Source organism: Pterocles gutturalis, unplaced genomic scaffold (genome assembly GCF_000699245.1).
Source record: "Pterocles gutturalis isolate BGI_N339 unplaced genomic scaffold, ASM69924v1 scaffold15407, whole genome shotgun sequence".
NCBI lineage: Eukaryota > Metazoa > Chordata > Aves > Pterocliformes > Pteroclidae > Pterocles > Pterocles gutturalis.
In genome coordinates, this window is record NW_010115730.1 from 65,307 (window position 1) to 79,573 (window position 14,267).

A 14,267-nucleotide genomic window follows, 5' to 3' on the forward strand; every position below is an offset into this window, starting at 1 on the left:
CCGCCACTCCCCGCCCCCTCCGAGATTTGCTCCGTGTTTGCCTGCCTCTGTTTTTGTGGTTGGAAACCAGCAAAAGAATGGAATGGATTTAATGATTTGTTGGCTGCGGTGCCGGCATGATTAAGTCAATAAAGCTGCAAGCTGAAAACAGACAGTGTAGTTACAGTATACGACTTTAACCTTGTTAATGCATGTTTACGTCCTCCTGCCCACTGTATGGCTGTACGTTGCATAAAGAAGATCTGACCAATCTTTAACCCATTAAATAATTCATAAAGTGAGAGCAGACATCAGCTACTTGCGGAGCGGATCAGTAAGCATGGGGTCAGCAATAACTTTGGCTCCCTGGACCATATCCAGCATGTTTAAACTCCGGTGATGTCACCAGCCGAGCTTCTAACCTTAATCATTCGGATGGGAACAAAGGGGAGTTAACTGTTGACATGTGGTGTCTCCACGGAAGAAGCGCTTGTGAGTCTCTGCGACATCTCTGCCTCGCAGGGAACGTGGACGAGCTCCAGCCTCCTTGCTTCTTTTAGACGCTTCTCTCTTTCCTTACAGCAGAAGTGTGGCTGGCCAAATGTTCAAAGGCACGTGTTTCCTAGACTCCTATTATCTTAAGTGACAGAGGCACCAAAAATCCCACAGAATTTCAGGGAAATGTTGGCTGACTTGAGAGGATGGTAGTTGGAGGCACTTGGATGATTTTTTTCATTGTGGATAAATTTTGAATGAGGAGTATCTCCTGCCATGTAAATGACAGAGAAGGACATGTAATGGGGATGGAGGGGGCAGAAGCGACGGATGTGAGAGGACGTGGAGCGAAGGACTGTTCCCACCACAGTAAAAGCTCTCACAATAAAATATCAAGCAGGACTTGCAGGAAGATCCTGGGATTCTCACCCATAACTACCTCAGCCAGCCTCTTCTTCTTGTACCAGTTAAAACATCCTAGCGCACAGCCCTCTTTGCACAGCTCCCGCTGGGCACTGGGGGATTCTCCGGGTGCGGCGATACCCGTAGTAGTTGCAGCAGCTTCTTTTGCTGGCACATAAAGGGCAAGTCACGGGACCGCGGGGTGTGTGGCCGGGACACGCTGTGCTCCGCTGGTCTGTGCAGCCAGGTTAGAGGCCCCAGGGGACCATTACAACTGGGTGTAGTTTAGTGCTGTTGTGGGATGCAGCCAGCTGCGGCCGGACCCAGGGGAGAGATGGAGAGAGGAGGACATGACACAATCTCGTATGCGGAGTGAAGCAGAAAAAACCCTTCCAGCTCTGTCCGGTGAGCGGCATGGAGCACGGTTCTGCGGCACAGAACCCCAGGGCATGAGAGAGGCACCGTTTCAGGAGGCTGAACATGAAACCCCCCACTGCCCTGAGAACTGACCCTCATCCTCCTATTCGGGGAGTTACTTGAATTATTTTTGGGGGGAAACTAAGACAGGGGGAGAAATGAAGCGACTTGTCCATAGTCATGTGAAGAAACTGTGTGTGATGGAACTGGAAACTGAACCTGGTCGTGTGAGCCCAAGTCCTCGTGGCTGGCTTTTATCCTGTGACTCAGTCATGAAACAAACTCACCGTTCGAGATCATCTCCTTTAGAGGTAGCTTGGGAGTTCACCTTTAATGATCCCATTTTCTGTGTCTCCTTGTGACAAATGGTGTGCTCACAGTCCCATCAGCTGAACCTCCACCGTGTGTCCAAAGGGACACTTGCTAGTGCAAGTCAACTCACCAGAGGCTCATGTGCCTGTCTGCACAGCGTGTGTCCAGGTGTGTTTGCAAACAGACCTCTATGATGTGCACGTCTTCAAGTCTAGGGCTATTTGGGCTATTAAAGGCGCCCAGGTAAAAGCTCTCACACGGTTATTTGTGAGCAGATGGCTGCATACAGCAGAGCATATCTCAGAACCCACAACATCAGCCCAGTAGTGCATTTCCCAGATGCCAAAAGATGCGCACCTTGAGCTGGAGATTAGAGCCGGGACCTTCAGTCTGCTGCTGCCAGCATCTGCAGCCAGGGACCACAGGGGAGACTGACCCCCAGAGCTAGCGCTGATTATTCTCAATCACTCAGTTATTCCCTGTTGCTTTATGGGTGTGCTAATGAAGGCTCTCAAATTAATTTACTCTGCCCTTTTTTGTTTTTTTTTTTTTTTTGTTGGAGGGGTGAGGGGGATTGGTTTGGTTTTGCCATAATCCGGAGCAGCAGTATCCGCTTCAGTGAAGATGCTCCAGAATTTATGGCAAGTCAAATCTGATCCGAGTAGAAAATCCGTGTTCCGTTTTCTTTGTTTTTAGCTTGGAACATTGTGTGATGCACCTGAAAATCTTTCCTTACCGGTCTGTTGATTTCGATGAATGAACCCACATACACCTAGTGATGTTTTATTATCACTCACCCACCATAGGGTGTATAGCAGCTGGTAATTTTTGTGCATTGACTGCATTTTTTTTCTGCTTGATGGAAAACAGAGTCGCTCCAAGCATATGCTAATGCTGAATGGGGGGGTCCCAACTTCTGACCCATAGCTAATATCCTGCAAGTCACATGAAGCTACCAAGGATTCTTGAGCTGGAGCTCGAAATGCCTGTGTTATCAGCAAATAAACACCATTAATTGCTTCTAATATGTCATGCAGTGGTTAAATGACAAGATCCTTATTAATATGCGTGTATATGAGCCTTTTCAGTGTGTGTGAGGGGGAGTATGAAGTGGTAAAATTATTTAAAATTAGTGGGGAATATTTACAGGAAGGCATAAAGAACTGTCAGTTGAGGAAAGCAGCATTTTATGTTCTTGTCCCAGATGACCTTGCTCCAAGGACAAATCAGAGCTTGATGAAATGAAGCTGCAGATGGCTAGTGATCTCAACTCTGTAATAATGAAATGACACAAGAAAAAAATGAGACATCTACAGTTTGTAAATACAATCTGAATGGGAGGGGAGAAAAGGAATTTTTAAGGGGAGATTGAGTTGACTTGGTTACAGCAGTTCAGCTTCGGGTGTTTTAATAATAATGTCCATTTAAAAAAATAATGGAATCGCTCCTTGTTCCCCATGCTCAAGGTCACCTTAATACATCTTTTCTTTTTTAACATGTCAGTATCTTGGTTTTAAAAATTTGATCATGAGGACCACCTAGTCACAGCTTACTTTGTATCTATTATTTTAGCATATTATTTGTCACTGCAATTTGTTTTGTAAGTCATGGTGGTGATTTTTGGCACCTGATTGGGCAGACGGTCTGATACAACCATTTTGGGTGTTTGAATAGTTTTTTGTTAGGAAGGAATAAGATTGTGAGAGGTTTAATACTGAAAAAGTGATGTGATACTTTGTGCCAGGGTGTGCTTTGTTTGCGCCCTTACATGAGAAATGAGGAGAATGTACTGTTGGGTTTTGCATGTGGGCAGGTTTTCATGCAAAGGGCTTCTCAGAAGCAGTTTGGCAGCCAACTGCTATTGAAAGTTAACAAGACTTGGGCATCTGCCTCTGCAAACTGAACCTTTGCATGAAAAGGAAAAATAAATTCATGGAAACATTAACTTGGAGAAATCAAGGGATTTTCAAATCTCTGTGATCGAGACCACCTCACTGCAGTTTGCAGAGCTTTTCAGAAATGGGCAGGTAGATAACTGATTTCTCCCATTAGCTCACAATTTCCTAACTTTCCCTTTGTTACAGTGAAATTTTCGCCTTTTTGTGATCACATCTTTTCGTCTCTCCTTAATACATAAATCCCACAGCCAGTCACTGCATTTCTCTGTAGCAGCTTCTGCCGTGTGCTGTGCTAACCCGGCTGCTTTTGAATCTCATCGACACCTCTGAGAGCATGCCTTGACATAACACAAGGATTACTTGAGTCAAACCACTTTATAGATATGAGATGTTGTAGTTTGTCATCACAGCTCATGCAACCTTGTAGAGACAGGCGGAAGGACTACCAGCCAAAATTGGGTGAGATAAATACAGTTTTAGATTATCTCATTGAATTTATAGGCAAGCTGCCCTCCATGGGAACAAGAGCGTGGTGTCAAGGGTTGGAGAATCATGATAGCTGTACAAGCCAAATATAAATATTTTGCTCTTTGTAGAGAATTCAATTTTGGATCTTGACTGTATGTTATATAGACAGGTACAAAACAACCATCTCTGTGTCTTTGGGTGTATGCACATGAAAACAACAATACGTACAGTTTACATTGAAGTAGAGTGGCACAAAGGTGGGGATGAGTCCAGCCCTAGAGCCTTGCTCTCAGGTGGAAGAGAAGTGTGTTAACTCTGTGGGTCCCAAGGTCCATTGCCATGAGGGGTCTGGCAGAGCCTCCATGTGTCTCTAGTCCTGCTGAGAGGTTTGCCTTGCACTCGGGATGCTGGAGCAAAGCTGTTCTCCAGGCTGCCTCCACCCATAGCCTGGGAGTTCACGTGGGCCAGAGGATCTGTTTGCAGGGGAGCTGCTGTTGCTGGAGTCTCGATCGTGCCTCCTTACAAGCAGCGCAGTCCTTAGGGGGTTGTGTGTGTCTGTGATACACCGACTCTCCCATCCGTGTTGTGCCTCAGGCTCTTGGCTGCTCCCAGAGCCATCTCCCATGTTCTTTCTAACAGCATGGTGCAGGTAACAGCATCACAGCTTGATTTCAACTCGCCTGCTAAAGGATGCATTTTCATCTAAGAGAAAAATCACCGGTGCCATAATTCACTCTGGATTTTCTGTCTTTCTGTTGCTCTGATTGCTGCTATTCTTCAACGGCATGTTTTGATAGATGAAACCAGCTCTGAAAATGTTGGTGGAGTCTTTGCACAAAAGCTTTAACTAATTCGATTAATTTTTTTTAAAGAGGGAACGTGGAGTCAGTTTCCATCTTATTAAAATTCTGGGTGCATTTTTAAAAGCACTTTGGATACTTTGATGGGATTTTGTTTTGTTTTGAACAGCATGCGCTATAAGAGCAGCTATAGGGAAATTAGTATTTCATCTGCTTTGCTTGAAGGGAGGAGATCCTGATACAGGTGCCAGCCAGGTGTGGTGATCTTGTCAGTGCTCCTAGCAAAGAAGGAGAACTACCTTTGAAGGAAGCTGTGCATGCTCGTGCAGTATGAAAAGAAAGAAAAACTTAAAAGACATTTTATTTTAAAACAAAACCGTATACCCCTGGATCACTTACAGTCTTCAAACAAAGCCTTTTCCTGACTGACAGCCCCCAAGATAAGCTTAGAAGCTTGAGTCTGGTAGTATTTCACATGCTTGTATATCAAGTAAATGGGTGAAAGATGGGTAAAAAAAAAGATCCACTGAGCTGCACAGTTTGTTTTATCAGTGTTCATACATTGTGTTAAAACAAACAAGAAAACAAACAAAAAGCTTTGGAGCATTTCTGAACTGAAAGGCTGTTTTATCTTGAAGAGCATCTCTGAACTCTGAGCAGAATAGAGGAGAGAGAAAAGACAACTTCCAAAGAGCAGAGTTTTGTTAAAGGCAAGAAGCATACCTAACCCTGGACTTTTGCATGAAGCAAATGATTGTGGCATCTCACAGACATCACACTCTTGACTAGGCTGACATGATCATTCTGTGAAATAATGACCCTGGATTTTGTTTGCTTGATTTGTATGCATCAGCCAAGCAGATTCACCATCTTAGCATCTGCTTGGGTTAACAGCTGTGGAGGCAATGATCCTTTGTCAAGGTGGTGTCAAGGTTTTCTATGGGGCCGCACGAGGTTATTAGATGCTGGGAGTCTACATGTGGCGTTTCTGTAGATCCAAACACAAAACTCTTAGAACCATCCAATTCTATGGGGGGAGACTACTTTAACAGTATTAGTGTTTTACTTGCTTAGTCTGTAGTATTTGCAGGGTGTTTGTGCCTACAAGTCTTAGTCCTGGACTTCCCAGCGAAGCGCTGGCCAGGCATGGAAGCCCCACCGAGGAGACACAGCGACGTCCTGGACAGGAGCCACGGCACCGCGGGCAGGCGGGAGCACAGGGATGCGCAGAGGCATCCGTTTGAAACTAGTATTTGCATTTCCTCAGCAGAGTACAGAACTCCCCATATGTAACAGATGTTCTTAAAATACAGAACAAAACTTGATTAATGAAGCTTCACCCCACCCCTAGAGAATCGCTGTCCCTGCCACAAATACAGATCCACTCTAGTCCCTGGACTGTCAAGTCCCGTAGCCATGGTTTTCCTCTCTGTTTTTCGAGGTTTTTCTTTAACTGTGTGATGTCTCAGTAAATACTTCAAGCTAAGTTATCTTTGGTTAAAAAAAAAAAAAAAAAACCACAAAACCAAAACAAACAAACTGATGGGAAAAGCAGTTTGTCCCTTTCTGGTGTTTACAGCAAACATGTACCCTGAGCAACCCATTGCCTTTGGTCTTTGCCTTTTACGCTGGGGTGCTGTGGCGCATCCCAACAACCCTCCTGTCTTAAACTCTAGAATTACTGGATTCAGCTGGATACGCCATTGAAAGTGGAGGGAATCTTTCTAATCAGCCATTTCTTGTGAAATGGAAGAAACTTTTAAAATGCAGGTACTGGATGCATTTTTTAGTTAGACATGTTTCTGTTCTTCCACAGCCACTGATGCTTTCAGTTAGGAAGTGCAGTTCTTCCCCGACTCTGAAATATCTACCGAAATTTGCAAAGCTGCTGCCTCTCTCTCAGTAACCTTGCTGTGACCTGGTTATCTGTTAGAACCACAAAGAATTCAGTCTCTAATTAGTCCATCTGTTAACTATTGAAATTCATGGCTTAGTTTTATTGTCTGGGTCTGTAACATAATGCTGAATGGTCTCACCTGGCAGCTTATTTCTTATAAAGCAAATGTGCCTTTCCAAGAGCCATTTTGGTGCAGATAACTGTCTTTTCAGCATTGGACAAATGACTCTGTCTAGCAGCCTGCAGTCCCCTTCATGCCCTCAATGAAATAAATTGTATATCTCCAATAGCTCTGGGCTTAAGTCAATACAATTTAACATGTACGTTTCTTTGTTACATTCGTTGGAGTTACACTGTAAGAGCAGATGGGAAAGTTTAATAATGACAAATGAGTTGAGTGTTTTCACATCGTCCTAAAAAACAAAGAATGCTCTTTATTAAAGATCAGAGGGGTTTTTGCATATTTGCCAAAGAGCGATTAAAGCTCTAGCTCAGCTCTTCAGAAAATCTTGCTTTTAAACTCTTTTTGGACTGTTTGTTAATGAGGATTCAGAGGAATTAGGGGCCATAAATTTCTTCCTTCTTGCTTAAGTGAAGCCACAAAGTGATTACTGGATATATAACTAAGTGCTGGGGACTGGAGTTTATCAACGGCGTTCACACAGAACAATTAATCTCTGCGCTTATTTACTGCAGTTGTGCATCTTGTACACAATCAGATGATGGGGCTGGGCAAGTCGAGCTCGTCAGTGGATTTTTAGAAGGATGTAGATTCATAAATAGACGTGGTAGGTCTCAGCAGGACTGTTTGCACACTTTGCATTAAGTGCGTGCCCAAATGTTTTGTTGAGCCAGACCCACTCTCGCTGCAGCTGGGCGCAGTAATTTGCCGATGCGTTTGCCCAGCCAGAGCAGCCTGCCATTGTGCCCAGACTGGGCAACTGGGAGGGACTGGTTTCACTGGGCTGTGCAGTGGCTTTTACAATTACAGTCAGTGGCGGAATACTGACACAAACAGTATACATTCCTGCAAACCTAGGACCTGATTCTCTTCTCCTTGCTCTCAAAACTAGCACATAAGATACTGAGAACCGTGAAGCCAGCCCTGGTGCCTTTTGACCAGGAACTGCTGCGCTGGAAAGCCCAGGGTGTGCATCAGGATCTCCGGCCCTGCCATGCGGTGGTTTGCCTAGCAACAGAAATGCTCTCGAACACATGCGCTCCCGTTCCAGCTCTGCGTGGCGTGCCGTTTGGTTAGAGATTGAGCGCATTTGAGGTTGTCATATGAGTTTGTGGAGGGGAAAATGGCAAAAAACCTGACACCTACATGCAAACACTTATTTTTTTTTCAAGTTGAAGAGTAAGAATCCCCTGTAGCCCTGTGTGTCCTCCAGCGTAGCTCACAGCCAGCTCAGCTGCACGACCCTTTGGGTGTAAACACCCACTTCCATCGTTCCCGACTTCGACACAAGAATCCTCCTCTCTTTGCTGTCTTCCTGGATTATAAAATGGGATAGTTCAAACTATAGACAAGTTAAGATTATGGCTTGTTTGGCTTGGCCTTGCTATGGGAAGGAAAGTGATTTTTCTTGGGGAGTGATGAAAAGGAAAAATGTTTAAAGTTCATTAACCTTTGGTACAGATAGCAGTGTCCTTTAGACTACACCAGAGCTATTCTTAGTCATGACGTTTAGGTGGTTATTTTTTATTGTAAGGGAATACAGTAGTTCCCACTAGTGGTGAAAAGAGAGAACTTTTTCCTTTTTACTTTTTTAAAAAATTATTTTCTTTTTTTGGCTTAACCTAAATGTGAAAAACTGTGGAACGCAAGATTTTGAATTAATTCCTTGTCTTCACATCTATGCTATTTTGTCCTAATCTCCCCAAAAGCAAAATTTATATCTATAGATTGATTCGTTACTGGCTAATTAAGTATTATGCAACTTTGCTCTGAAAAACTCAGCAACCCATTCTGCATATTTGCAAATGATTCGCTGATTGTTATTATTGCTATAGGGTGCCTGCAGAAAGTCCCATATAATTAAGCTGTTGTACTGCCACAGCACAAGAGCTGCAATTGGTAATGTGATTTACACTTCTTTTCCATTAATAATATGGAAAAATCAACATTATTTTCTTGATGATGCTTAGGAGAAATTAGAAAGAGGTGGACATGATTAGGAAAAGAGACTTTAATGTTATGACTTGTTAATGCAATAGCCCTGAGCGAGACATCAGAATGATTGTCCTTGCACTAAACTCATTTGCTTCAGTAAGCACAGACCCTCTGCAACGGCAACAAGACAAGTTTGGAGGAAATTGGGTAGATGGCAGGGATTTTGGTGGTATGAACAGTGTCTTTCATGTGCAGAGTACACAAACTGAATCCCTGCACTTTCAAATATTCCCCTAGAGGCAATCTGCATTATTCAAAGCTTAACTGTGGCTGCAGAATTCTGTCTGACATGAAAGCAGAGTGCTAGCTTTACATGAACTTTCATATTTACATCTGTAGTAAATCATATTTACTTTTTTCCTCCCCTCTCTCTTTTTCTGTGGGAGAGAGGGAGTAAAATGGGTAGGAGGGAAGGGGGAGGAAGAGAGATGTCCAGCAGAATTGTAAGCAAAGCACCGGTAATAAAGTCTGGTCTTATGAGACTGCCCGTGAATAGGAATGATAATGAGAGCAGTGATGAGCTGCAGGTTTGTGTCTTTTAGTAAATTATCTAGCAGGCATTTACATTTCATCAATTATGCTTTTGCATAATAGACCAAAGTGCTACAACAAAAGGAGGCTCCATAAAAATGAGTAATTTCAGTGACCTTCTTGGTAATCGCTCTTACAAAGAATATCTTGGAAGGAGCTGGGTGATTCCTCATGGTGAAGCTGCCGTGGAAAGGCGCCCCAGGCCCGAGAAGCTTGCCTGGTGACAAATGCCTCCCAAGGCTTTCTTCTGGCCACTCTGAAACACGGCTGGTATCCTGTTTTCTCCATCTGAGCATGCTTCTAATTGTCAGATGTCAAAAGGCAACAACCATTTTCGACTTGCTTATCTCCTGATAACATTGATTCTCAAACAAAGGATGTGGGCTGCCATTCTGAAAACAAAGGAAGCATGGCCCAGCTAAGGATGCTGGATATAGTGTACATACTTCTCCTTGCCAATAATAACAAAACATCATAAATAAAGTAGAAGCTGGATGTGAAAACGGAGAAAGGGGAATACACCGGTACTGCTGTTCCTGGGTACAGCACTTATTGAATCTTGTCCTAGGTGAGGCCTTGGCTTCTTCCGTCGTTTTTCTCTTATGTTTCCCTGACTAGCTGCCAGCTCCTAAGATGTTTAGACTTCCGTGTGTTTTTAATTCTTCTTCCCTTTCAGGTTTTATCTTCCTCGTGTTCTTGTGATTTTTTTTTTCCTCTTCTCCCCACAATGCTCTTTCTTTGGAGGCAAGTCCTCAGCTGGTGAAAGTCAGCTCAGATCTTTCATTGAGGACTTACAGCGAGGCCACTTTTCACCAGCCAGGAATTGGGCCCACTGCATTACTGATTTGTGCCCAGCCTTGACCTGAGCCTGCATTTTCACATGTTCTCCTCTCCTTTCACAAATAGCTCTCCTTGTTTGTCCGGTCATGCAACCCAGAAGAACCACTTCAATCCCAGGCCCACATCTTCCCCATCTTTCCAGGTCCCTGGTCTGATGGCACCTTTTCCCCCTTCTGTCTTTAGTTTGCTGTTTCTTTTACTGTAAGCGTCTCCTTTATATCCAGTTGCCAAATTCTACCCTGATGCAACTTTTCTTTCCTTATGTCTTTCAGTGTAACAGTTGGGGAACTGGTGGGAAATGTGACACTTTACTCGCATCCCTTCTGCCAACCAGCAGCCATGTGACTCCAGTGATGGTAGTGAATCAGCCCCGTAGCCTTGGGCTAGTCACAAAGAATTTTGAATTAACCTCTTGCTTCTCTCACTTCTTCTTGTGCTGAGCCACAGAAATCAGAGCAGTCCCCTGTTCCTCGCTGTCTTCACAATGACATGTGGGTCCGTGTGAATCCACAAGGTGTTTTGGCCTTGGGACAGCTAAAGACCAGAGAGAGGGCATCAGCAGAGAGGATAAGGGCTTCTGTTGTTTTCTCCCTGTTGAGATTAATTTTCTTTTTTCATCTTTCTTGGCAGGATCAAAATGCTGGAATTGTTGCCAGACTTCAGGAGCCGGGCTCCATCCCAAGCGGAGGCTCTGTGCCGGCACCAGCCACGGTGAATGGGTACACGATGAGGAACCATTTACTGAAGCAGCAAATAATGAAACGACAGCTGATGCAGGTACGATGCTGAGTGCCTCTGTGGGTTCCTATGCTGTCCACCTCACTGGGAAGTATAGGACTAACTGGAATGGGGAAATCACCAGTCAGCAAACACTAAGGAGTGACCCTAGAATTGCTGGGTTGAGTCAGATTAGGGCTGTGATGAGTCCAGGATGTCATGCCCAAGAGAGGCCAGGGCCAAGTGCTGCTCAGCAAGTCTGAGTGCAGATCTGCCCACTCGTATGCAAGGGAAGGATTCAGTCATCTCCGTATTATTGCCTCATCCTTGGTCAGCTGCAGAGTAGGGAGGGAAGATGCAGAAAAGGGAGGCTTGGAGGGTGAGTCAGCCCCAGGAGAGATGTCCTCCATGCTTGCCTTTCTCTCTGCTTCCCTGGGGATTTAGCAGAGCAGATGTTAGGCTGTAGTTTGTCCTGGACTTTGCTGGTCTCTCTAGCAACAGAAGTCCCTGTACGATGTTTGTAACATGCTGTGTGAAGGAGCAGGGATGGGGGAATCCCAGAGACGAGTTGGGTGAGGCAGCATTGAACATGTGCCTCTGACTTTCTGAGTGGGCTGCTGGATTGGGGTCAAGGAAGCTGATTTATTTGGATGGGAAGTGAGATGAGAAGTAGCTTAGTAAAACCCTCAGCTGAGTACTGTCCTGCTCATTGATCAAACGCCCTTTGAAAACCAGCTCTACCTCCTTGTCATCTGTTGGCTTCAAGCTTATCTGTGCTGCTCAAACACAGCGGGAGTTCAGCCAGGCCTCAGCTTCCACCATCCACAGAGAGGTCCCCAGGTCACAGTTGCTGTCCACAGCAGGGATGGAAGTGTGGTGGTGGGTTCTGGGGTTAAATGGTGGGAGATGCAAATCAGGTAACTTGGAGAAAGCCAGCAATGCCTTGCTTAGGGAGCACCTCCCAAGGATCCCTGGCTTCCTGTGGCTCACTGCTATGTTCCAGTTAGAAGTGTCAACCAGCACAAAAGGTGATGGTACCCATGAGCAGAGCCATCCTTCAGAGGGGGTGATGGCCACCAACAGTCTCCTGTTTGTCAGTGTGTCCCTGCAATGCTGCCACAAGGTTCTGTTCGCTAATAGACTTCTGGGCACCTTTTGTCCCTGCATCTGGTACTTCAGAGAACACATCCTAGTAGTCAGCATGAGAGGTGCTGGGGAGATGCCAGGAGTCCTGCAGCCTCTGGTTGGGCTGCACTTTGCTCATACGCTGATGAACACGGAGGTCTCCATGTTCATCCAGCTCCCCTTGGGCCTTGGGCTGCCTGCACAGTGTCTGCTGAAGGCTGTGCTTCCTAGTGCTGGGCTGTTGTCGGGACATCTTTGCAAGAAGGGACATGTGAGCAATTAAGATCCGGTCTGAAATGAACTGTCTGGGCTGAATCTCGTCAGAGGTGTGCATTTGTGTGGTTATGGGAGAGGTTGTTAATGATGACAGTGGCTATACTTCAAGTAGTCTGCTACTATTCTTGTTTGTCAAGAGACCAACTTGACTATTATGCCCCTTCTTTTCCAGGAAAAGCACAGACAAAATGTGCTGGGAGTAACGTCTGAGCAGAGGAGTTTGTTTGCGGCTCAGCAGATAAATCAGTTTCAAGGTAAGGAGGGAAACGGCGTGCTATGAAAAGGAGCCTGGGGTCTGATTAAATACAGGGCACTTAATGATTCTCTGCCCTGAAATAAAAGCATTTCACATTTTATCACATATCATGAGATTCACCCATTTCCTTGACACTCCAGTGATAACTCTGTTACAAAGAACACAGAGGAGAGGCCCCAGTAATGAAAGAGAAAGATGGAGCAGCAGCCTTTTAAGGCTCTGCCATGTTACCAGGGTGAAGGTGGGCTCAGCAGCTAACATGTCTCTTTGTACGCAGCCGTGCAGCAGCCCATGCCCGCTGACTGCAGCCAGGTGATGCCACCTCCTGCGCCCAGCCACCGCATGCTGCCATCTAACCCAGCCATGCTCCAGAGCACCTTGGGCTCTGGCATGGCCCCAGCTACCGCCAGCCAGAGTAGCGGGACGATGGTGATGATACCACACAACCCTGGCAAGCAGCAGGGGATTTTTCCACCTAATTCTGACTTTAACATCCCACTGCGGCCGAGCCAGAACTCACTGGGCATGAACTCGGGGTGCCAAACAGCACCTAGCCACTCGGCTGTGCGGCCGGGAATGCCGATGGCAGGCTTCAGCTCCAGTTCCTTAGCAAATCACTCTGCGACTCAGCAACACTTGAGGCAGCCGAGTATGCCAAGAATCCCTAATGTCTACCCCAACTCGTCGGCCCAGATGTGGACACCAAGTGCTGTGCCAAGAATGCCAAATCAAAGCCAAATGGATACCAGCATGCAGCAGTTCTCCGGTAACGCTCTCTTCTCCAAACAGACCGTCAGACCCAGCACTGCGGGTCAGCAGTTCTCCCAGCAGGCTGTAGTGCCGCCTAATCAGATCGCTCCCGGCGTCCAGGTCAGACAGATGCAAAAACTGAGCATGGGCCAGTCTGGCCAGGGCTTGAGCTCAATGAGTAATCAGAACTTGAGACACAATTTAACCAGAGGACCGTTGCCAGCTATGAATGTTATGAAATCAATGCCACAAGGAGTGTCCGGTTTTAACCAGCTCAATCCTGCCTCGGGCCTTGGCCCGCCAAGCTACCCTTCCACGGGCCAGCCGCCCGACGCCTTCAACAGGATGAGCGCCGCCACCGAGCTGCCGCAGTACGACTTTGTGTCCCAGCACGGCAATTCCATCATGCCCACAAACTGCAGCGACACTGACTTCCTCGACTCCCTCATGAAGAACAGCAGCAGCAGCAACGACGAAGAGTGGCTGAACAATCTGACAATGATAGACGACATTTTGGGACAGCACGCTCAAAGCTCCGGACATGTTTAGCTCGGAGAGTAGCAGTCGCGTTGTAAATAACATACGTATGGCTTTTGAAAATAACAGACAACCTGTGAAAGCCGCCGCCTCTTTCAATACGGAATGAATAGACTCAGCCAATTCTTTGCCTGCATCAAAGTTTAATATTGGCAGTTTTTCAGATGACTGTATATATTTGAATATTTTGTAAATTATGTTTTCCTAAACCTTAAATGTAGAAGTATTTATACTTCTTTGCTGAACTGTTTGTAAATAAATCTATAGCATAACTTTTGCTTTTATTATAGGGATTTCATTATACATTGTTATAAATATGCAAATAATATTGTTAGTTTCAGTAATACTGTGTATTACAGCATAAAATACTTATGTTTTTGACATAACTTAA

At 45.4% G+C, this 14,267-nt stretch overlaps 1 protein-coding gene across 1 annotated transcript in view; it reads left to right on the plus strand.

The window, feature by feature from the left end:
* Positions 1-13,888, plus strand: part of MAMLD1 (mastermind-like domain containing 1) — a gene marked incomplete at its 5' end in the record, with an annotated part of 32,894 nt that extends 19,006 nt beyond the window's left edge. The window contains 3 exons of the mRNA XM_010075291.1: positions 10,846-10,992; positions 12,506-12,587; positions 12,867-13,888. Coding sequence (XP_010073593.1) covers positions 10,846-10,992; positions 12,506-12,587; positions 12,867-13,888 — 1,251 coding nt within the window. The remainder of the gene's footprint in view (positions 1-10,845; positions 10,993-12,505; positions 12,588-12,866) is intronic.
* Between the last annotated feature and the right edge of the window lie 379 nt (positions 13,889-14,267).